Raw genomic sequence first — 26,007 nt, forward strand, 5'->3', positions numbered from 1 at the left:
ACACGGCTACCATTGTACCCCCTAAATTGCTTTTACTAAATGGCTTCTACAAAGCTATTGCAGCTTTCGCTTTAAAACAAAGAAAGGCGAGGCAGATGCTCCTTCGCATTGGCGTCCCAAAGCATGTCCTCTACGGACACACCGGTGTGGGAACGCCGACACGAAGAGACACAGTTTCATTGAACGCCGGCCGGTGAGCTCCGTAGTTGCATCCCACCCCAACGAAGCGACAGTGGAGCTCACAGACCGGCGTTCATTGAAACGGAGAAACAAGTGTCATTACATTAGCATGCTGTCTTGGAGCGCAGACTGCAGGCACAGAGCAACCCATGCATAGAGATGACAGTGCCAGCCTCAAAGACCCGGTTCGCCGGTCCAGAGGCTTCATCAGTCAACAGTGCAAGGCGCATTGTACACACACGCGCGACCAAGCTGTAGGTTGAACGACATCTGCTTAGGCGACGTAGTATGTCATGACCAAAAACGTCCGTGTTCGCCTATTGGCCATAGTGTTTGTTATCTAGAGAGGTGCTGAAATTTGTTCACCGCCAAAACAGTAGCAGAAATGACTTGGCACACTGTCACCTTGCAGGTTAAAACAGCATGTTCGTTTATTGAATCTCTCACAATCGGTTCTTTTCGAGGGCTAACAGCCGGATAAAATGGACATGCTAACTACCACTACTGCTACCTTTAAGTAATCTAGCATCGTAGCGGAATACTTCCAAGCCTTTCAATCGCATTAGGTACATAAATATGGATAATTCTATGAGTGAATCTGTGCTCTGGAAAGTACAGTTTGCATAAAGGGACTATGATCCGCTAAAACAGCATTATGGACGCTGGTTCCTGTTAGTACTAACGCACAAGACGACGCTTTATATGGAACACTGGTTTACTCGGTAACCAAACAAGTCATTACTTTAGAAATAGTCGGAATACCAAACACGCTAGAAGAAAAATATTGCCAAATTCATAGGGAGTAGGTGGTGGCTTGTGCCAGGGTCAGAACAGAAATAAACAATGCGGAATTAGGACTCCCAGAAAAACGTGACGTTAGGATGCAAGCGAGACTAAAAGACACCACCAAACGTGGAACACAAAACCCCCGCTCAAGCAAAATCGTAAGCTATTCGACTGGAATCAGTCCATCGGCAGTCCCCGCAGGTGTGCGACAAGGTGAAAACAGGTAAATCGCCAAACAACTCTCCTCTGGTCTTCGCACACCGGCAACGGAGGGTGTCCGTTCAGTCCGGCTTCTCAGCCGGCCTTCGCATACGCTTGGGCTTGAGGTAAGCACCGTGGAAGAAGACCGCGAAGAGCACCAAGTAGGACGTATACATGAACATGGCGAGCAGCGCGGTGCGCTCCGAGATGGCGCACGATTCACCGCCACGCTTGTAGGTGAAGAAGCCCAGGCCGGTGACGTAGGCGCCCACCAGCATCTGGACGATCTGGAGCGAGGTGACGCAGACTCCGGTCCAGCGCGGCATGCGGACGCCGAACGAGCGCAGCGCGAAGTAGGAGTACATGAGCGAGTGGACCACGTAGTTCATGACCACGTACCAGCGCGCGGGCGCGATGTGCTGCTGGTAGAAGTACCAGGAGAACACGAGCACCGTGACGTGGTGGTACCAGTGGAGGAAGATGAGCTCCCTCTTGCGCAGGATGATGAACACCGTGTCGCCCAGCTCGGGCACCTTGCTCAGCACGAACATCCAGGTCCAGAAGCCCGAGACGCGGTCGTGCTCGATGTACGAGTTGTTGCACACCGAGTGGGAAAAGCCGAACTCGCGGAGCACGTGGACCAGCTTGGGGATGGTGCGGCAGGCGCCAACCACGCTGAAGGCGGACAGCAGAACGTTCCAGGCCTGCAGCGACCGTGTCAGCTCGAACGCCGGCCGCTGCGCCATGTAGGCCTGGCCGCCGAACACCACCAGCATGTACAGGCCCACCCAGTAGACGGAGGTGTGCCAGTTGCGGTTCATCCACAGCCTGTTCTGGTCCTTGTCGAAGTTGACTTCGAAGTCGAACTCGAAAGAGTAGCTGGGCTTGATGTTGAGCGCGTTCAGCGGGACCTCTACGTCGACGGTAGCCATGGTGCGGCTGGGGCTGCACGAGACGCTGTCAAGCACGGCACTTCCGTCAGTGCTACCACACAACACGGCAACAAGAAACTCCTTGTGTGCGGCGTGTACAAGAAGCAGGCTGGAACGAAGGGGTGGGACTTGCGTTAGCGGCGCAGGCGAGAAGGCTACTGACGTGCACTTATATCAGCTGTGGCTGGAGGCGGCCGAATGAACCGACGTGGTCGCTGCGCTGCGTGCTGCCTTCTTCTGAGCCTGGGGCCAAATGCACGTGAGGAAACCTTCAGTGTCCAGGTGGCGCTGTCGTAGCTTGCCTTTTCTACTCGGAGCTGCCGGAGGAGGTTGTTTATCAGAAAATGAAAGACGCAGTAAATGTCTCACTTCTTGGTGGACACCTCAGTCGCACCGTGAGGGAGGGCAGTGAGGTGGGAGCTAAAAGAAAGACAGTTCGATGGAGGCGGAACGCACAAGGCGTCCGTGCGCTGTGCGATGTCAGTGCACGTTAAAGATCACAAGGTGGTCGAAATTACTCCGAAGCCATCCACTACGGCACCTCTTTCTTCCTTTCTTTCACTCTTATCTTTCATTTCTTTCATTCTTTCATTTCTTATCTCACCCTCTCCGTTACCCCGCCGCGGTGGCTCAGTGGTTAGGGCGCTCGACTACTGATCCGGAGTTCCCGCGTTCGAACCCGACCGCGGCGGCTGCGTTTTTATGGAGGAAAAACGCTAAGGCGTCCGTGTGCTGTGCGATGTCAGTGCACGTTAAAGATCCCCAGGTGGTCCTAATTATTCCGGAGCCCTCCACTACGGCACCAATTCTTCCTTTATTCTTTCACTCCCTCCTTTATCCCTTCCCTTACGGCGCGGTTCAGGTGTCCAAAGATATATGAGACAGATACTGCGCCATTTCCTTTCCCCAAAAACCAATTATTATTATTATTACTCTCCGTTATCCCTTCCTTTAAGTGGTGATTAAGGTGTCCACTGAGGTGTGAGACGGATACTGCCCCTTTTTTCCTTTCCTCAAAAACCAATTTTCAATTTTCACCTGGAAGGAAAGTGTAATGGCACCGCTAACCCCGCAACTAGAGTCACTGGCAAAGCTTCCAGTGACTCTACCCGCTACTAATAACTCTACCCACTAAAGCCGGACTTTTCGCGTCTTCTGTGCACAGCGGCGATAACTGATGCTTGCGCCGTTCACGCCTCCGCTTATAGAGGGAGCCCCGCAACGGCACAGACGACGTTGCATTGAAAATCGAAAATTGGTTGTTGGGGAAAGGAAATGGCGCAGTATCGGTCTCACATATCAGCGGACACCTCCACCGCGCCGTAAGGGAAGGGATAATAGGAGGTTGCATTCAGCACCGGAGAATTTTAGCACAGTGCGGCTAATACTTCAATGCATTATTGCTCCAGAAAATTGAACGCAGTGACGACCGAAAACCAACGCACAGTACTGTTGAAACGTGTTTGTTGTCTTTCTGTTGCCCCCTGTTTCCGTCAACTTGGTGCAATACACTGTTGCGCATGCGCAGAACACAAGATGGCGCGTCGGCGAAAGCCAGTGTCTTCGCGCTGGAACAATGTAACGTTGCCGTGCTTGCCTACCGGCATTTGCCGGGCGGGAGTGTCTGCCGTACGGCGGTGCAAAAACTCTCTAATATCTGTCGCTCAATTTATCCTCAGAGAAGCTCACTAAGGGGCGGTCGCTTTTTCCTTTCCTTAAGACTTAATGGGATATTCTTTCTTGTCGTACCGGGAACTAAGGAGAAAAACTTACAGGGTTGCACTTGTCTGCTTAAGAGCGGAAATGCGAAGGCATTTCCATTTCCTCTCTTTCTCCCTCCCTTTTTCGTTTCCCACGAACTTCACAGTATTCGAACCCACGACCTTCACGAGGCTCGAATCCACTGCCTCTGCAGGACTCGAATCCATGACCTTCAGGGGAGTCGTACCCACGACCTTTTGTTTGCTATCGCTGTCATCATCAATAATATCATCACCCCTATCATCATCATCATCATCATCATCATCCCTATTACCGATTATCACTATCGGAATTGTTGAACAAAAACGCTAAGGCGCCCGTGTGCTGTGCGATGTCAGTGCACGTTAAAGATCCCCCAGGTGGTCGAAATTATTCCGGAGCCCTCCACTACGGCACCTTTCTCTTCCTTTCTTCTTTCACTCCCTCCTTTACCCTTCCCTTACGGCGCGGTTCAGGTGTCCAACGATATATGAGACAGATACTGCGCCATTTCCTTTCCCTCCAAAAACCAATTATTATTATTATTACCCCAGTGACGTCATAGGGGACCAACTTCATGCGACACATTTTGCGGACACCTCCGGCGTCAACCTAGCCAGCTAATGATTTCGCATTAATAATTGATACAAGACGCAAAAATTGAAAGAGGGAGCAGTATCCATTTTAAATGTAGTCCAGTTATGCATTTGTTCCTTTAGTTTATAATTTTTACACTTGCAGCTCTTTCTAGAGGCCCGTGTTCTGTGCGATGTCAGTGCACGTAAAAGAACCCCAGGTGGTCGAAATTTCCGGAGCCCTTCATTACGGAGTCTCTCATAGCCTGAGTCGATTTGGGACGTTAAACCCCCATAAACTAAAGCAAACCAAACACCAAACTTGCAGCTCTGGATCCGAGGTCTCTGTTAGTGAAATATGTAATATTTTGCGCTCTAAGGAGGCAATCAGAAAAGAAGCGCTGCTGATTGCACGCACGGGTCGATTTTCAGTTAACACTTCAACAACGCAATCCAGTCTCCGGTGTGGTGCGATAGCGAAACTGGGCAGCCAAGCGCGAATCGCAATGCACTTTATCATAAGAGTTACTGCATGTATCTGTGCATACATCGCCGAGATCACGTGTATCGCCTTCACATCTTCGCAGTTCACCTTCGGCCGGCTTCTGAATATGTTTTAATAATAATAATAATTGGTTTTGGTGGAAAGGAAATGGCGCAGTATCTGTCTCATATATCGTTGGGCACCTGAACCGCGCCGTAAGGGAAGGAATAAAGGAGGGAGTGAAAGAAGAGAGGAACAAATAGGTCCGTAGTGGAGGGCTCCGGAATAATTTCGACCACCTGGGGATCTTTAACGTGCACTGACATCGCACAGCACACGGGCGCCTTAGCGTTTTTCCTCCATAAAAACGCTGCCGCCGCGGTCGGGTTCGAACCCGGGAACTGCGGATCAGTGTTCGAGCGCCCTAACCACTGAGCCACCGCGGCGGGTGAATATGTTTTGCAAAAGCGCGATTAGCACTGGAGTTTATCGTACTGCGCGGTTCTCGCGCATCGCCAAGCTTCCCGTCCAAGCAGTAGGTCGATGAATGTAAGCCAAAAATGTGCAGCTGACTGTTCTCAATGTTCGCCGCTCTTATCCGTACGTCTCTTACCTCGTATCAATATTTGTGAAATGTGCAAATGTACACGAGCGTGTAAGAACGAGTGACCGTGACTGAGCAGGGCAATGACACGAAACAATCAAAACAAAGCCCGAAATTTTAGATTTATTTTTCAGTAAGTTTGACAAGATTATATGTAATGTGAAGTTCCGGTTGACATCCGAGTAAAAAGCTGTGCTCTTACCGAGGGGGAAATATGTTCGCCAATGCATTTCCCTTGGATGCGATGCGCATCAGTGTAGATGCGATCGTTTCGTGGAACGCATCCAAATCGCGTAATTCGTTCGCCGAAGGTCAATTAGATGAGTGTTACAGTGTCAGGCAACCACTGTATATAGTATGTCTGTACATTAGGCGGATTAGTTGGAAATGTGCAAGGCTGCACATTAATGTGCACGTTGAAGATCTCCAGGTGGTCTAAATTATTCCGAAGCCCCCCCACCCCCAACTACGGCACCTCTTTCTTCCTTCCTTCTTTCACTCCCTCCTTTATCCCTTCCCTTACGGCGCGGTTCAGGTGTCCAACGATATATGAGACAGATACTGCGCCAATTCCTTTCCCCCAAAACAGGTTATTATTATTATTATTATTATTATTATTATTATTATTATTATTATTATTATTATTATTATTATTATTATTATTATTATTATTATTATTATTATTATACAAATACCGCAAGGCGAGTTAAGAAGAGAAATATTGTGCCGGCTCGTACCGCGAATTATACGTGGCTACAGTTGTGCAAATCCGAGAACAACTCAAGAACCATGCGTTTTCCTCGTACATCATGGCAAACACCAATATGCCAACAGCAGTAGGACCGATACTATTAGGTACGACATCAGTTATCCCGCCCCAGTAAACTCGACAGCAGTAAGCCAAGCCCCAACGAGATGGCAATTTATGTACAGGCAGCGTATCGACAACCTGTTAGATTTTTGGATAGGGTCGTGCGCGACTTTTACAAGTAAGGTTACTGTCAGCTCAACGCGACTGCCCTATTAACTACCGAATTCGTAGATCCTTTGTGCAGGTCTGCACCATATCTTCGGGAAATGGGGAAGTTTTTTTTTTCAGGTATGAATGTCGCGTAGGTCTCCTAGAAAGGTCTGAGCCATCAACATGTCATTAAAGCGATATGCGCAGCGTATCCCATAAGATTCACGAAATTTTATGCCTAAACTTATCTCAAAGGAATTTTTTTCTTAATGAAACATCACTGAGAGTCCACACGCCAGTACACTGCGCAGTGATTCGCACAGCTTTTGTTTGCATTAGTTCAAATATTCTAAGGTTCACTGCAGCGAAAGGAAGCCAGGCTGTGTTGAGTATCCGACACTAAGGGCCTGAATGTGACATAGGCATGGAAGGATTTATGGGTCATCCTTTACTCAGGCGGCCCAATCTAAACGATGTATTTCTTTGACTTTTTCGCCAGAAAATGAGGGTCAGCTTGCTTGGTGGTGGTGATTGCTGCTATGAAAGGGGGGGGGGGGGGATACTGGTCCCGACATATGTTGGCCCTTTGGGCATCACTCTTGGGGATCAGCTTGCTTCTCATACGCAAAATGTCTCGCTTAGTGGTCCCCTCAGTCCTCACCCCACCAAAAACGCTGCTGCATATAGGCTAGGAATTTTGTATTGCATGTTGTCATCGGAAGCTCGAGGTTTTCCGGCGTAAAGCCCACGTATACTCTGAACCCGTTCTTAGGCAGCGCGGCAGGGTATCGATGTTGGCAGCATGAAGGTATGCACTGACCTTGTAAGCATTGACACTATTGACCCTGTCAGGTCACTTGGCCCTTGATGGTGTTTCCAGTGCCGATATGGGGAAGCTGAGAAATTTAGGCAAGTCCATTTAGGGCTTTCCTCACACGTTTCCCACGGGGGCCGATGTAGGAGTTCAAAAGGCACACTCACCTCCAGCTGTCTTCGTCAGGATCTACAGTAGCCCAACATTACGTGCTATACCTATGCGCACTTTCGCTCACTTACCAGAAATGAGCCCACGTGAACTTGATGTGAATAGATTATTTTTATTACTCGGCAAGAGCTATGAACGGTGCAGAATGGTGAGAGCGCCTCATGCAGCTGCGCTCAGGTGGAGCCGACCTTAGGAGCACTCACAGTTCTGCGGCGCTCTGAAAGCAAGAGAGACAGGTCTCCATTAATATTGGCAGTCCTGCTACATACCACTCGACGCCATGACCTTCACATTTATGGCTACGGAAATAATTTCTTTTTCTAGGATAAGTTGCCCCGAGGCAAGCGTCTACCTATGTCGTAGCCTGAAACTGCAGGGTAAGCCGTTGGCCAGATCAGATAAAACGGGCCTGTGCCATGAGGGATATCTCAGCAGATAACTTGGCCTCGCTGAGAGGCGGCCTGTCTCGTCAGGCAATCAAAGCGGGCCTGAAAGAGTGTGCGCCCACCTTTGCTTCGCATCACGGATATAGGCGTGTCTAGTAGGCGTTTCGCCGTTGCCGAAGTGCACCCTTATAAAAATCGTCTATAGACATTTCATAGCACTTTCCATTTGTCTGTGGACAATGTATAGACTATCTATCGACTGAAGTCTATAGACCTTTAATTTGATTTGGTTATATACAGTCTATAAACAATGTACAGGCTAAAGTCAATAACATCCTTAATTTGTTGTTGTCTACAGACAGTCTATGGACTATCTAAAGACCAATGAGTGTAACACTGATTTCTTTTTATCTATAGACAATCTATAGGCTTACTTCGGACTAAAGTCTATAACCATTTCAGTATCCTTTTTTCTGTAGACAATGTACAGAGTGCTTTTAGACTGAAGTTTATAACAATTTCAACATATTTTTTCTATTCAATGCCTATAGGCAGTAAAGTCAGAGTCAAAAGTCTCTGACCACGTGTTACTCAAACGAACTCGATGACTCTACTATTAGCCGGCAGTTAGAGACCACACTTTTGGAGACGAAAGAACGAAATTGTTCCTTTCAACTCTACCAGTGGGGTCTCCAGCAGCCGATCAATAGCAGAACTACCGACTTTGAGTAACACGTCCTCCAGAGACTTCTGACGCTGACTGTACGTAGGCTCGAGTTGATAAGAAGGCCAGCTGGTGGAATCACTGGTGATGTGTCTTTCACCTGTCTTCGGGGTAATATGCTAAATATGCACTGTACGATCACACCACGTTCACCTGAGACAAAAACTTTGCATTCCTGAAACACTAGTGTCCAATGGATTCAACGTGAGCAGGATGATAAGTGACTCGATCCCTTGTAAAATCTGATCACCTGCTCGGTCAGTGGTTGAATCTAACTTAATCGTCCATTTACAGAAACTCTACACGATTCTGTTTTATTCATTTGGCCTCCTAAACTGCTGTAAGCAGAGCTCTACTTATGTGTGTATAACAGATTATTTGCACAGCGACTAACTTCCTATCCTTGTTTTTAAGCGGCGTTATAGGAAGTGAAAACGATAGGGCTCTCGACTAATAATGCCGATAATGTCTGTGCTGCGGTAAAGGCAGGCGATGAGCAACCCGTGATACTAAGGTCCTCCTCACAAGCTGTGTGCTGTTTTTTTTGTGTGTGTGCTGCAAGGTATACAGGCGTGGCCAGAAAAATCACCCAGCCCGTGAATGACGGCAGAAATGGAACTATAGTTCCATTTATGCCGTCATTCACGGGCTCGATGATTTTTCTATGCGCTAGTTACCGCCGTGTGAGCTCGATTTACTTGTCGCCTCCGGAAACGGGCACTCACCTTTTAAGGTGAGTTACGTTTATTTTGATTGAAAAAATGTCTGGTGACATATTTTAATGGTTGGGGACTGTCCGGTAACAAAGGTTTATGAAAGCTCTAGGTCATAAATCTTTGTAATGCCTATTGAAAGTCTATACCAGTAGACGTTTGCGTACAGACAGTCCATAGACAGAAATCTCCAAAAAGAGTTTTGTCATAAATCTATAGGTTGTCTGTAGATTGTTCATAGAGCTTCGTATTAGACATTCAGTAGACTCTTGTCTACAGACAAAAGTCCACTAAAAGTGTATGGCCATAGATCTATACGTTGTAGATGGACTAGTCTATGGACAGTCTATAGACTGTAAGGAATTTTTGTAAGGAAAGAAAGAAGAGACAAGTGACTGGAGATTCTTCCATTCCTCGAGAAATGGCTATTTCCGGCTGGAAATTGGACTAACTTCACGATTAATTCGGGCAACTGCTTCACCGTAGCAACATTCTAGATAAAAAAAAACAGCCGCCATTTGTGTACTTAGTAGCAATATGAACTCGACGAGTTGGCCAGTGTGCATGGTGGAGGTAGCCAATGGACGGTACAAAAAAGAAAGTGTTGGACAATAGTCAAAGTATGCTGTTGGCTGTTGTGTTGTGCGATTTTCTGGCTGGCTTCCAGCGCGCATATACAAAGCAGCATCGTGAGGTATTAGAGTACTGGGGGCACATGGCAGCGAGTCACACGATTGCTCAGGCGGGATGGTGAGACCGCCTACCAGCAGAAAATTTCAGTTACGCAGAGATTTAGAGCATCTTTCTGGTCTGCGGCTAGCAGGAATTTGTGCTAAACATAGCTTCCAGCTTATGACTGCACCCGGGGCGAGAACTTCCCAAGGGCAGCTGCACGCACACACTCTGTGCCAGGATCAGAAAGAATCTTTATGTGGAAGTTGAAATCCCTGGGGTGTTCTTCGATTTATAAATGGAAATATTGTACTTCTGCCCTTGATTAAAGAGGGTCTCTCCTTGAGCTGAGCAGGGGCCGCATTTGAGTAGCACTATAGGTTGCGATGGTTGAGAGATGCACAGGATTGTGTGGTCTGTGAGGTCCTGACCACCAGTACCCTATCTACGTGATGTTAGCCTGACGCCATTCGCTTACCCTTTCCGTCTGTCTTTCTCTCTCCATCTCTCTTTGCCACCAGGAAGTTGAACACATCGAACAGCCCCTTGAAGGCCACAAAGAGGATTCCTTGAACTGGAAGTTCAATGCCCAGCTTTGCGAGCAGCTGCAAAGTTGAAAGTGACTAAAGACCATCGAGCACTGTTGCACATTTATCATAACTTGTTAGCAGCGGTTACGAACATGCAAACGATGTCAAGCGTCTCGTGAGTGTATTTTCAATGTCATCATCATCCCTTTCCTCCAAACATCACGGCATACATGATAGATGCAGGAGGACTGAACTAAATGCTGTCATTTAAAAGCCTGAAAAATCAACAGGACCCCTGTTCGGTGACAGCATATAAAGCGACGCAAAAAAAAATGAACACTGAAAAGAAACACTGTCAAGGGTAAGCACTGTGTTGCAAAACATTACTCTCGACAATATGTTACTTAAAAGTTGCACCTGGCACATATTCTTAAGAAAACAATAAAACCATAAGCATATGGAAAAACAATTCAAGTGATTGTGGTATCGTTCTACATAGTGCAAAGACGTAGTGCAGAGTTTAACAGAAAACACAGACATAGCATGGAGTAATAGTAGCATTCTGAATAACGGTTGGTTTTTCGTTGCTTGAAGAAGGAACAAATATGAAAAATTAAGAAACCAGACTAAGAGTCCCTGTAATGTAACCCATTGCGATGTTATCTGATGTGCCAATAGATTACAGATCATTAAGAAGTAGTGGAAGCCGGTTTTCAAAAGCTATTGCTGGCCACATATTGTTCGAAACGTTTTAATTTCCCACATATCCATGTTTTTTTGTTAGAACTGTGGATTAATTCGCGGCTTTTGAAGCCTGAAAATTTTTTAATAAAGCATGTTCTTGTTTTTATGTTCGACTGAGGCGATGGTCAGATATTTGTTATTGGAGTAATTTTGTGTTCCAAAGCTATATCTCTTGAGTGGTGTGACCTAATCTAAAATACAGAAAATTCAGTTTCTTGTCACTAACGGTAGAAGTACACTCTTTGTCAAAAGTATGGGGACCAGTGCGACCGTAGGCGGGAGCGCTGCCGTACGGCGGCACTGTTATCGACGATGCCTGCCGGTGTCGAGGCTGTGTGGGGCATAGGGTATATCTCGCTCGCTTTCGTACAGCCTCACTATCGTCGGCGCCATATGCGCATGCGCATCAGTCGGCGGGGTAAGCGGTGACAGTAGACGGTGTGCGCAACGCTAAAACTCCGCAAGGACTGACAGCTAGAATTAACTAAAAAGCCCTCAACGCGTGCTTGTTCAACTTCTAGGTTAAAAGAAATCCCCTTGCCGCTTCACGGTGCCTGGATGGAGTTATACGGGAAGGCGCAGTGGAGGCGGGGAGGGGGGGGGGCGCACAGTAGAAAAATTGAGCAAGATGAACAAAGGCCTGGCTAAGCTTCTGCTAATGAAAAAGATGTCTGCGTCACAAACACGTGATGTGAGGATGCTATTTTGGAGGAAATCATGTCTTGATCACTCTGCAGCGGCGACGGGCTGTAACACTTAGATTAAGTCGAGCCTCAACCCCTTGAAGCCGCTTGTCCAAATATGTGGAACGCGCTTTCACTCAATTTTCATGGCATAGTGTCAACGATGGTCCGTATACATGAATAGATGAAACCATTGTCACACCATGTATCATCAGATATGAGAAAAAAATGGTCTGCTTGGAACTTTGTGTTTATCCGGAACATTGTTCTGCATATTTTTATGGTATACATCTGCATCGCATTTCCACTCGAATAAGTGGGACTTAAAAAGTGTGACCCAAATTTCAGCTAATTGTTACGCTTTACAAGGGACTGGTGGGCAACATCTATAGTGTAATGTCCAATCACTTTTATAGTAAACAATGGTCTGTTGGTGCATCGATGCATAGCGACTCCCAAAAATCGAAAGCTCTGGACGTTATTAACGTATTTCTCCGGCAAGCTACGCTACCTGTGCTTTTACGTCGCATATATACCAGCGCACTCAAAAAGCCGATGTATTACTAGTATGTGGCCCCATTTGTGCTATTAATATCAGAACACATTCCATGCGTCGTTACGGCAAATGCCGAGTGGTCTAAGCCTACAAACCGCCGTATTAATTTTCTACGGCAACGAACCGTTGTGGCGACGTCAGGTGTGCTCTTGAACTCCCCACGTTGTTTCATCTTTTTCACCACGTCCCGTACTTTGTCAAAGGACAGTTTATGCTCGCCGCACTCAACCTGCGCATGAGAAGAAAATACAGTAACATAAATAACATATACAGTAACATAAATTACATAAATAAATACAGTAACATAAATTACCCCTCATGTAAAGCCCTCAAGGGCCCTTGAGGTATCTATAATAAAAAACTGGAGGAGACACTTAAGCTTCGCTTTAAGAATATGACGCGGTAGCGTTAATGGATTAAAGCTCATATATGTGGAATTTCTCATCTCTACTTTACATCAGGGGATGCCAGTAGCGTGACAAAAACAGACAAGGAACAGAAGATGAACAAGATGAACGTTCATCTTCTGTTATCTTCGGTCCATCTTCTCCCGATCTTCTCCCGTCCTGTTCATCTTCTGTCCCTTGTCTGTTTTTTTTTGTCACGCTACAAGCATCCCCCCAAGTAGAATGAACCAACTCTACTACTTTACGAGCATAAATCCCTGGAAGTCCTCATACCCCTGCTGCACAGCGGTACAGCGGTCAAGCAATGCGCCACTGCCCTGCGATTATAGGTGGTGCGACCCGTGCAGCTTCTGAGACCCAGGGTTGTGAGACCCAGGTTCCTCTCGAAGAGCAACGTGGTTCTCTATAGGCTCTTCCAGGGAAACCTTTCGCGACCAATCACTAATATAAGTGCCATCCGCCACGGTGGGCGATTTGCCCACAGTCCACTGGCCAGGTTGTGATGACGCTACAAGGTTTCCGTGACCTAGGATGGCGTGATAAGATCACGTGACAGGCCGAATTTTCGACCATGGCGGGTTTCGAGAGGCCGAGCAGAATCTTGTGACGAGGTTGGCCACAGAGTGACCACCCTATGGCCAACCGGCAAATGTAATAGAACTTTTATTAAGTGACAAAATCCAGAAATAACCCACAGACCTCACCCGCCGCGGTGGCTCAGTGGTCAGGACGCTCGGCTACTGATCCGGAGTTCCCGGGTTCGAACCCGACCGCGGCGACTGCGTTTTTATGGAGGAAAAACGCTAAGGCGTCCATGTGCTGTGCGATGTCAGCGCACGTTAAAGATCCCCCGGTGGTCGAAATTCCAGAGCCCTCCACTACGGCACCTCTTTCTTCTTTCACTCCCTCCTTTATCCCTTCCCTTACGGCGCGGTTCAGGTGTCCAACGATATATGAGACAGATACTGCGCCATGTCCTTTCCTGTTAACCCACAGACCTCGTTTCAGACAGTACAACTGTTGCTCACCTCTTGATAGTGGGAGAACGGCGACCTAACAATGCCGGTCAGGGGGTCCCCTGCTGTCCGATGCGTTATAAATTAGGTCGATTTTTTTCGCAATGCCACCGCTGGTGGAAGATAGTTGACATACATTACCTGGAGGAGGCATTGGCCCTGAAATGGTCTCGCGAGCTACAGGGATGACGTCGACGAATGGCTCCGGACGCTGAGCCAGAGGTCTGCTGGTACCAGCTTTTTTAATGAATTTTCTTTCGCGGTACCGCAACAGTTGTGAAAAGTACTGTGGCTTACCCAATCAGCTCTTCTGTCGCTTTAGCTGTTATTGATGAATGGCCGTTGACAGATGTGTCGTTTTTGGAGTGCACTACCTGTGTGCTGTAGAGTGTGCCTTGCAGTCGTTTGGTTCCAGGCAAAAAACTACTTGTAGCTATTCTTTCCTGCATGCCTGTCCCATAACTTAGTGGACCTCGATGGCCTGGACTTATTTTTGACGATACCGCAAAACGGGTTTCAAGAATGTGCAGAAAAAAACGAGAACGCAAAACGAAAGGCTTAGAACGGCACCTTTTCTCCGTGTTGACGTGAGGCTTCTTCTTTGGTCCCCTCCCACTCGAAGATAACGCACTTTTCCATTCTGGTGAAGCCTTCAACTCGGAAGCCGTGCTTTTCCCACAGAAAGACCACAGTCCAGTTCTGCATCCCCAAGGGCAGCGGGTTGTCTTCTCTGCCCACGGATGGCGAACTGGCAGCTCCGCTCTCTAGAGGGGTCATATAGATGAAGACTTTGCAAGGTCCTTCGGTATCGGCCACTTGATCGTTCCTTTTAGGCTTTTTCCGTGTTGACGGCCCTGGATTTGAAAAGTTTGAGCAGTGTAAAGCGATCAGCGGCCTTGGGGCACCGGGTGGAACCGTTATTGAAAACATGCGATAAAGTTTGCAATCTCGATCACAGCGCCGTATCCCATAGACTAGCGCAGATTAGCGAGAGAAGTAAGCATTTTACAGCACCTGTAGTGCTTTTTGCGCCAGCTGCCTGCGCTTGTAGACCTTTTCGTCGGGCGAGGAGGAAGTCGAAGCGCCTCCTCTCTCAGCCTTTGGAAACCGGTTCTACCGTTGCTTCCATCGCGATAGCGCCAAGTGCGCACAACAGCCTAACGAGCAACGTGGCGACGCCCAGGGAGGCCCCCGATGGAAAGTTCTATAGGCATGTCCTTACCGGCTCTGTCGAAGTCCCACGTGGCATGCTCCAGGTAACTGGGCTAGGGACAGAGCATCTAGCAAAGGAATATTAACCGTCAAACGTGAGGTCGTAATTGTGCATATGTGGTCTCTTTTTTGTAGCGTCCCAAGAGGCTAAAGCATGATCTATAACAGGGAATAAAATTTATGATCCCAACTGCTGGTTTAAATTTTTTTTTGCTTTCTTTGCATTCTTCGTGTTCTCATACCTTCAAGTTGTCCGCACATTCACGCAAACAATCGATCACGCGGTTATCAACACCGTTGCACGCTCAAGCAGTCACTAACTGGATTGCTTGCTCACTACAACATTCAAACGCTCACTTGCTCCCTCCCTTTTCATTCTCTTCCTCCCTCACTAGCTTATTAAATCATTCTCCAGCAGACGCCCGTGCTTTCTCTGCAGTCCTCTGTCTTTATAGTTTTACGTAAAGGGTCCCTTCACGACACGTCCACAGCGCATTCCTACTATTCACGGAGGCGAAGCCGAAGAGTAGAATAGTAGGCTCATCCCTTCCTTTCCCTCCGCATCTATCTATCTATCTATCTATCTATCTATCTATCTATCTATCTATCTATCTATCTATCTATCTATCTATCTATCTATCTATCTATCTATCTATCTATCTATCTATCTATCTATCTATCTATCTATCTATCTATCTATCTATCTATCTATCTATCTATCTATCTATCTATCTATCTATCTATCTATCTATCTATCTATCTATCTATCTATCTATCTATCTATCTATCTATCTATCTATCTATCTATCTATCTATCTATCTATCTATCTATCTATCTATCTATCTATCTATCTATCTATCTATCTATCTATCTATCTATCTATCTATCTATCTATCTATCTATCTATCTATCTATCTATCTATCTATCTATCTATCTATCTATCTATCTATCTATCTATCTATCTATCTATCTATCTATCTATCTATCTATCTATCTGTCTGTCTGTCTGTCTGTCTGTCTGTCTGTCTGTCTGTCTGTCTGTCTGTCTGTCTGTCTGTCTGCCTGTCTGTCTGTCTGTCTGTCTGTCTGTCTGTCTGTCTGTCTGTCTGTCTGTCTGTCTGTCTGTCTGTCTGTCTGTCTGTCTGTCTGTCTGTCTGTCTGTCTGTCTGTCTGTCTGTCTGTCTGTCCGTCCGTCCGTCCGTCCGTCCGTCCGTCCGTCCGTCCGTCCGTCCGTCCGTCCGTCCGTCCGTCCGTCCGTCCGTCCGTCCGTCCGTCTGTCTGTCTGTCTATCTATCTATCTATCTATCTATCTATCTATCTATCTATCTATCTATCTATCTATCTATCTATCTATCTATCTATCTATCTATCTATCTATCTATCTATCTATCTATCTATCTATCTATCTATCTATCTATCTATCTATCTATCTATCTATCTATCTATCTATCTATCTATCTATCTATCTATCTATCTATCTATCTATCTATCTATCTATCTATCTATCTATCTATCTATCTATCTGTCTGTCTGTCTGTCTGTCTGTCTGTCTGTCTGTCTGTCTGTCAATCTATCTATCTATCTATCTATCTATCTATCTATCTATCTATCTATCTATCTATCTATCTATCTATCTATCTATCTATCTATCTATCTATCTATCTATCTATCTATCTATCTATCTATCTATCTATCTATCTATCTATCTATCTATCTATCTATCTATCTATCTATCTATCTATCTATCTATCTATCTATCTATCTATCTATCTATCTATCTATCTATCTATCTATCTATCTATCTATCTATCTATCTATCTATCTATCTATCTATCTATCTATCTATCTATCCATCCATCCATCCATCCATCCATCCATCCACCCACCCACTGTTCACGTTTCACGCATCTCAACGCATCTCGGGCAGCGCAGGCCACCACGGATGGATTCGCGTCTGCGCTCCTGACGCTGTTCAACATTTCGCCAGTCAAGCAGCTGAAATATTGTGGGTGCTCTGAAACACAAAATACCTTGTTCTTTTTGCGAGCTGTTTGATGTCCCAGGTCCGTGGCCTACAAATGAATCTGCCCGGCGCTTTGGACTCGTCGATAGCGGGCGCTGAGGTTGTTCAGGTTGAGTTGAGTGTAAGCGCTTGGACATGTCTGCGTTTTCTACGGCGAAAATGAAAGATTATTGGGGAAATGCAATTGGTGAAGCTCACTATGCTTGATATAACAAGGAAGCAGAACACTCGAAATATTAAATTTAATTCATCATCATCGTCAGCATCATCATTATTTATTTTATCATTATAGGTTCCTGTTTGTGCATTATATAATTGCGGCGAACTAAATAAACACAATACAAAGAAAATCATACAATGCTAATAAAATACACAGTGCAGTAAAATAAGTGCTATGCTATACAATACAGTGTTAATGATGCACTATATCTGGCAGATTGGCTATAGGAGGCCGGAACGCAAAAAAGAAAACATGACAAGTCAGAGCACTGACTTGCGGCTTCAATTCATAATAAGGTGTGGGTTTGGGCTAGTTGGTAACCCATTCCTGACAAGAAGAAAACGAAGAAGACGAGACAAGACACAAACACACGCTACCTTCGAACTGAATTTTATTCGAAACATTGATCGAAAAATATAGGATCATGAAAGAGAGAAAAAGAGGAATCAAATAAAAAAAATTGGCGGTGGTTTAGGTATGGTGAAACCTGGAGTGACGCAGTAGCTACAGCTGGCCGAGTTGAACTTGGTCACGTGACCAACCACGTGACAAACCACGCGATCAGCCACGGCGCCGCACCACGTGACAGCGTGGCGGCGCAGCCACAGGGTGCCGGCGCCTCCACGCTGAAGGCTCGAAATGCTACCGTAATGTAGCTATTGGTACAAAAATTGGCTGGCGGCTTATCATTACTAAGCACACAATTATGTGCGAAAGCACAATTTTTTGCAGGTGGACATCATTGCGACCGTCCTCGCCAAAAGTATCCGAGCAGCCGCGACGGCAGCAGGAGCGGGCTCTCAGCCAGGCGGAGGCACTGCTGCCCTCGGAGCTGGTCGCTGACCCCTGTCTGCGAGCGTAAACTGAGTGACGTAGGTGAGCCCGCGCTCTCGCCCTCCTTCTGATCAAAAGCAAGCAGAGTAAGCAGAGGGTGCAGGCTTACGTCAGCCAGTTGACGCTCGCAGCCGGGGAGCAGCGGCTAGTGCCCTAGGGTGCCTCAATGCCAGCGCCGGGGTGGAGACAACTTCAGCGGCGCCGCCATATTGGATCACACGGGATCAGCGGCGCTAGCGTTTGTAACGGCGCTGTTCATGCTTTCGGCGCGCTTCAAAGTGCTTTAACTTGAACGGCCTTTTGCAGCGAGAGCTACACTGGGCTACCAGTCGAGCAATTCGCGGTACATGGGAGAGGCAAGTTGTGATTCAATATGGCGGCGTCGCTTAAGTTGTCTCCACCCGGCGTTGGCATCGAGGCACTCTACAGCGCTCAAGACAGCAGCGCCGCCCCTCGGCATGCAAGCCCGCTCCGGCCGCCGGCGCGGCTGCTCGGATACTTTTAACACACACAGTACCTGAAAGCGCGATTGAGGTGTCCACTAACCCATGGAACCAGTTACGCGCGTCTTCACCTTTTTCACCGTCAATGCCAATTTACTCAATGTACGCCGGCGGCCTAAGCTTCAGGCCGCGTTTCTGCAGTAATGTTGTCAAAGTCAAGGCATGCAGCGCACATCACTCTGTCACTACCGCCACGTAGCTCAAAGCACGAATATTAATTAGTCTGATAGCAGTATTAGTTGATGAAGAAGACGATGTGCAATGCACAGCGCGAGAGTGTGTTGCAGTTTAACACGAGACGTGATCGGCTCAGGCGATAGCATATTGATGGAGTGCATATTGCAACCACGCAAAACGACGAGGGACGAAGAGAAGAAAGCACAGGACAAAATGCATATTGCAACCACGCAAAACGACGAGGTACGAAGAGAAGAAAGCACAGGACAAAATGCATATTGCAACCACGCAAAACGACGAGGGACGAAGAGAAGAAAGCACAGGACAAAATGCATATTGCAACCACGCAAAACGACGAGGGACGAAGAGAAGAAAGCACAGGACAAAATGCATATTGCAACCACGCAAAACGACGAGATACGAAGAGAAGAAAGCACAGGACAAAATGCATATTGCAACCACGCGATACGACGAGGTACGAAGAGAAGAAAGCACTGGACAAAATGCATATTGCAACCACGCGATACGACGAGGTACGAAGAGAAGAAAGCACAGGACAAAATGCATATTGCAACCACGCAAAACGACGAGGGACGAAGAGAAGAAAGCACAGGACAAAATGCATATTGCAACCACGCAAAACGACGAGGGACGAAGAGAAGAAAGCACAGGACAAAATGCATATTGCAACCACGCAAAACGACGAGGGACGAAGAGAAGAAAGCACAGGACAAAATGCATATTGCAACCACGCGATACGACGAGGTACGAAGAGAAGAAAGCACAGGACAAAATGCATATTGCAACCACGCAAAACGACGAGGGACGAAGAGAAGAAAGCACAGGACAAAATGCATATTGCAACCACGCAAAACGACGAGATACGAAGAGAAGAAAGCACAGGACAAAATGCATATTGCAACCACGCGATACGACGAGGTACGAAGAGAAGAAAGCACAGGACAAAATGCATATTGCAACCACGCGATACGACGAGGTACGAAGAGAAGAAAGCACAGGACAAAATGCATATTGCAACCACGCAAAACGACGAGGGACGAAGAGAAGAAAGCACAGGACAAAATGCATATTGCAACCACGCAAAACGACGAGATACGAAGAGAAGAAAGCACAGGACAAAATGCATATTGCAACCACGCGATACGACGAGGTACGAAGAGAAGAAAGCACAGGACAAAATGCATATTGCAACCACGCGATACGACGAGGTACGAAGAGAAGAAAGCACAGGACAAAATGCATATTGCAACCACGCAAAACGACGAGGGACGAAGAGAAGAAAGCACAGGACAAAATGCATATTGCAACCACGCAAAACGACGAGGGACGAAGAGAAGAAAGCACAGGACAAAATGCATATTGCAACCACGCAAAACGACGAGGGACGAAGAGAAGAAAGCACAGGACAAAATGCATATTGCAACCACGCAAAACGACGAGATACGAAGAGAAGAAAGCACAGGACAAAATGCATATTGCAACCACGCGATACGACGAGGTACGAAGAGAAGAAAGCACAGGACAAAATGCATATTGCAACCACGCGATACGACGAGGTACGAAGAGAAGAAAGCACAGGACAAAATGCATATTGCAACCACGCAAAACGACGAGGGACGAAGAGAAGAAAGCACAGGACAAAATGCATATTGCAACCACGCAAAACGACGAGATACGAAGAGAAGAAAGCACAGGACAAAATGCATATTGCAACCACGCGATACGACGAGGTACGAAGAGAAGAAAGCACAGGACAAAATGCATATTGCAACCACGCGATACGACGAGGTACGAAGAGAAGAAAGCACAGGACAAAATGCATATTGCAACCACGCGATACGACGAGGTACGAAGAGAAGAAAGCACAGGACAAAATGCATATTGCAACCACGCAAAACGACGAGGGACGAAGAGAAGAAAGCACAGGACAAAATGCATATTGCAACCACGCAAAACGACGAGGGACGAAGAGAAGAAAGCACAGGACAAAATGCATATTGCAACCACGCAAAACGACGAGGGACGAAGAGAAGAAAGCACAGGACAAAATGCATATTGCAACCACGCAAAACGATGAGGGACGAAGAGAAGAAAGCACAGGACAAAATGCATATTGCAACCACGCAAAACGACGAGGGACGAAGAGAAGAAAGCACAGGACAAAATGCATATTGCAACCACGCAAAACGACGAGGGACGAAGAGAAGAAAGCACAGGACAAAATGCATATTGCAACCACGCAAAACGACGAGGGACGAAGAGAAGAAAGCACAGGACAAAATGCATATTGCAACCACGCAAAACGACGAGGGACGAAGAGAAGAAAGCACAGGACAAAATGCATATTGCAACCACGCAAAACGACGAGGGACGAAGAGAAGAAAGCACAGGACAAAATGCATATTGCAACCACGCAAAACGACGAGGGACGAAGAGAAGAAAGCACAGGACAAAATGCATATTGCAACCACGCAAAACGACGAGGGACGAAGAGAAGAAAGCACAGGACAAAATGCATATTGCAACCACGCAAAACGACGAGGGACGAAGAGAAGAAAGCACAGGACAAAATGCATATTGCAACCACGCAAAACGACGAGGGACGAAGAGAAGAAAGCACAGGACAAAATGCATATTGCAACCACGCAAAACGACGAGGGACGAAGAGAAGAAAGCACAGGACAAAATGCATATTGCAACCACGCAAAACGACGAGGGACGAAGAGAAAAAAGCACAGGACAAAATGCATATTGCAACCACGCAAAACGACGAGGGACGAAGAGAAGAAAGCACAGGACAAAGCGGGTTTTGTCCTGTGCTTTCTTCTCTTCGTCCCTCGTCGTTTTGCGTGGTTGCAATATGCACTCCATTGATTGCCATTATGGGACCGTTCCTCATGAAACTCTGGATTAATTAAAGACGAGTATTATACGAATAAATAGTGCTAATGCCAGACCCTGGATCAAGAAATCAGCGCAATCCGTGCAGGAAGGATGTTATTTCTTTGTTCAAATGTCCCTTCCGAGCAGGAAACAATGGTTACTTTTTTTATTGCGAATGTTTTTCTCTGAGTTTTAGTTGAACAATGAATAGACTTACACACTGGAAGACCCCGGGAACAGCTTTAAAAATTCGTAAATATGCGAAGCATTAAATAAAAAAAAACTCATGAGGACTAACCTGTTCGCGATTTGGACTTCGTTTCCTATAAAATTATTCGTAATCAGGTGGCTAGTTGTCTCAGGTATATTAATTACCGTTTTAGTTAACACAATCATGTGTTTAGTGCCAAGGGGGATAGAAGCCATGCTCAAGCCGATGCCAAATTGGTTTCTCAAGCGGCGAATACGTCGTTTCCTGAAGTTCGAGAGCGTGAGGAAATGCGGCCCCTTTTTTTTCCCTCGCAAAATCGAAACTGGGCGCACGAGACACGCAGGGAGTTCTGTGCAAATGGCATATCCGCTGACGGCATGCTACAGTAATTGAGCCGCAAGGATCCAATCAACCTATTCCGCTGTGTCATCAAATGCAGTTTTGTTTCCCTCCGTAGCTATCAAAATTAAAGAACGCAGCAAGCGTTGACTATTATTTTGCTCGCACCAAGCGCCGATGCTAAAAAAATGTGCATGCCGTGGCGCAATTGCGCATGCAGTTTTAATTGCGCCTCGTAGGTTCCCAAATACATCATCAACGAACGTTTCTTGTGCACAAAGGTTATTTTAGTACAAAGATGACTGATGCCAACCAGGTTAATTTTTGAAAAACACGACGTTTCGGGACCGGCTCGGCCCCTTCTTCACGGTGTGACTGCGGGAGAGGCGCAGCTTGGCTTTTTAAGCCCTCGTGTTGAGTACCTCCGGGTCAATGGCCGCAAACCATGGATGTAAGACGAAGGAAGGGGGACACTTCCTTCCTTCTTTCGACAGATATTTCAGACTCCTCTTCTTCCATGAATGAGAAGAAATACGAAGCTACGCGGTGTTTTATACGCACCATCCGTTGACGCCACGTCACGTGAAATGATAGTAGCGCCATCTCGTCGAAAATTATTCAAGGTGAAATGTAAAAAGTCAGGTGAAGGGTCAAAGGGCAAGCCATCATAGTGGACATGAGGCACCATGGTGCACTTTTCGAGACTTAGTACAGGATACGGTCCTAACTTGGTTAAATCTGTTAAAGTTCAAAACCATTCCCAAATCACTAAGGTCAAATTTTGGCAATGACCCAGACCAAATTAGGAGATCGCCATCATGTCGGGTACGGTCACATATGGTTAAACATCGATTTTCGTCCAAATCGGCCAAGGTCAAATTTCGGGGGTGGCTAAGGACAAATTTTGGAAATGACCCGGGCCAAATTTTTTGGTCGCCATCGTGTCGGGTACGGTCACTTATGATTAAGTATCGATTTTTGTCCAAATCGGCCAAGGTCAAATTTCGGGGGTGGCTAAGGCCAAATTTTGGAAATGACCCGGGCCAAATTTTGTGGTCGCCATCTTGTCGGGTACGGTCACTTATGGTTAAATATCGATTTTTGTCCAAATCGGTCGAGGTCGAATTTTGGGGGTGGCTCAGCCCATATTTTTGGAAATGACACGGGCCAAATTTGGAGGTCGCCATCGTGTCGGGAACGATTAATTATAGTTTGACATCGACTTTCGTCCGAATCGGACGAGGTAAATTTTCGGCAGTGGCCTGGGCCAGAAGCTGTTGCTAAGCGGCTTTGCAAAGTCACACTAAAATCAAACTTCCACATCCTGGACATTGACTTTTGCGTCTATTAGAGCCACCGCTTTAAAATAATGTACCTAGGACTTCAAAAAACGTTGGAACAAATCATAGAAGCCTGCGTGGTGCATCACGAGACTCGCGAGAAACCGCAACGTTCTAGCGAAGAAGACGAGTTCAGGCTTCTCTTTAGTGCACCTTTAAGCTCCGTCATAAGGGTATACGACGCGATAGCGTAGTCGGTTAGGCTTCCTATTGTAAGCAATTTGACACCTTTGAACGCATTTTATATTTTGTTCAACTGTTGCAATGAATTATCTCTTCAATTAAAACTTAGTTATTTCTTAGTTAGCATCATCAACCATTGTCTATTCATTCTGAGCATTTTGACACCTTTGAACCCCGGTTTTCTTCAGTTTTTCTTCATTCTTAGTTAGTCAATTAACTACAATGATTTCATTACTCGTCATTGCCTATCACACAAAACATTCATCGATCACCACAACCACAAATTACAATGATACATTTTTTATTTCACGCAGCCCCCGATTATTTCCGACACGCTATAACGACTACTACTCCGCCGGCTTTTCGACCGAACAAGCTGTATACACTATCGCGTAAAAGGAGGAATTATTTTACTGAAACAGAGCCGAGAAATCGAGCACTAACCTTTTGGGCCTTTCCCAGGGTCGCACAACTTTTCCGAGACTACTAGTAGCGGGGGCGTTTTTTGAATGTGTTTCGGAAAAACTAGCACCTCCTGGGGAGATTCCAAAGGTCCCGATGGGATATTTTGGGGAGATTTAGTGTTTTATTCGTAGTTACGTAACGGTAATCCAAACCGTACGTCACCAACACCATAACATGGGTACCCTTAAGTATTGGACGTACTAAACAATGGTGAATGAAGCTTAGGAATGAAGCTAAACAGGACAATAAGGTGTAAACGTTCCCGTGGAAAGAAATGCTTGGTATTCTTTTTTTTTTATTTCCTTAATTTAACATTGCGCAAAGCTTTCTCCTCGATGTCACATTCGTTGTTGTATGTCTAAAATATACGGGTACATTTATTACTGGTACAGTTTAACTGCGCTATTCTCTTTCCCCTTCTACTCTGGATTGCAGTACAATACTTAAACTTCGCTGCTAGCGCAATGTCTATGTGTAAACACGCGGAAATCAGCGCACTGTTCTTTGTGCAGTCAGGATAACATAGTCCGGCCAGGCACTTTCCAGGCCTTTCTGCAGCGCTTCCTGAGGCGGTATGCACTAAACTGTCTACAATAGCGAATGAAAACTACTTACGCTCAATTCCAGTTCTGTTCGGGTCCGGGTCAAAGAAGCAGGGGAAGCTACACCAGGCAACCAACCGCCTCCTCCACTTCCGCCGACAAGGCCAGACAAGGAAACCGCGATCTTGTTCCCGGTGTTGCTCAGGGAGGAGGAGAATGGGCGAGGGATTGGCGGGAAGAATCGACGATGCGATTGGTGCGACCAAGCAGAGGAAGAGGAGGATAGGAAACGGAGATAATTTTGAGAGGAAGGGTGCAGTCGCGTGCTTCTGTGGCAGCTCTGCGGCATCTATGCGTGCGTGCGTATGTTTTTGCGTCATGTGAGCACGCACGTTTCTCCCTCTCTGCCACTTCGCGGTATGTGCGGTGGGTCTTATCAACACAACCGCGAGCCCGAACTGGACTGGGGCCCTTATATAAAAGGGGCTGTGTAGAGTTTTTGATTCGTTATTGCAGCATGAAGCGCACTTGGGGCGTTTTAGCAGCGACGCGCGTGTGAAATAAGGCCATGGTATTTGTTGACAAAAAAAAAATCTTCACATCTCATTTACTTATTTTTGGCGCCGGTTTTAGTTACACGCTCCTGACATGAGAAAAATAACAAGGACTTTTTTTTCTTTCGACTGCTGCCCGAAACATCTCGAAAAGGAAAAATCCCAGAGCTAAAATATTTCCGGTCGTTAATTACCTTTTGCCGACTTGTACCTATAACCACTATTACCTACTTTTTTTTTTGCTGACGCGGAACGAGAGATTGCTCATTTGTTGAGCGACTTTAATCAGCATCACTGACTGTGCTATATCCAAGTGAGTTCGGAAGCGTTCGCCTCGCCGCGTTGAACGATACAACTTAAAGAGGAAATGAGCAAAATTCAGTACCTTGCTCCACTACAGCGACGTTGAGATCTCCGGACTTGAAGGGTAAAGCGCGCGCCACCAAAAATTTCTTTATCAGCTCCTTAATAACACTTTTAAGATCGATTCACCAAAGTACATTTCACTGTCACTAAAACGTGCATTAAGAAACCAGGACGCGTATACACTAACCGAATATCCTTATCACAGTGACACTTTCAAAAATTCTTTCTTCCCGCTAGTAACAAGAGAATGGAA

The 26,007-nt window shown here is 46.4% G+C and overlaps 1 protein-coding gene and 1 pseudogene across 1 annotated transcript; both read right to left on the minus strand.

Moving 5' to 3' along the window:
- Positions 1–764: 764 nt before the first annotated feature.
- Positions 765–2,141, minus strand: LOC144100146 (very long chain fatty acid elongase 6 pseudogene; annotated as a pseudogene).
- A 5,399-nt stretch (positions 2,142–7,540) lies between these two features.
- On the minus strand, positions 7,541–25,044 carry LOC144101135 (uncharacterized). The gene is made up of 6 exons (XM_077634172.1): positions 24,908–25,044; positions 17,124–17,264; positions 14,450–14,733; positions 12,581–12,685; positions 10,422–10,548; positions 7,541–7,665 (listed from the first exon to the last, which is right to left on the minus strand). The coding sequence occupies exons 2-6, from the start codon at positions 17,251–17,253 to the stop codon at positions 7,622–7,624; spliced, it is 690 nt and encodes a 229-aa protein (XP_077490298.1). The 5' UTR covers positions 17,254–17,264; positions 24,908–25,044; the 3' UTR covers positions 7,541–7,621.
- Between the last annotated feature and the right edge of the window lie 963 nt (positions 25,045–26,007).

This window comes from Amblyomma americanum, chromosome 8 (assembly GCF_052857255.1).
Source record: "Amblyomma americanum isolate KBUSLIRL-KWMA chromosome 8, ASM5285725v1, whole genome shotgun sequence".
NCBI classification, from domain to species: domain Eukaryota; kingdom Metazoa; phylum Arthropoda; class Arachnida; order Ixodida; family Ixodidae; genus Amblyomma; species Amblyomma americanum.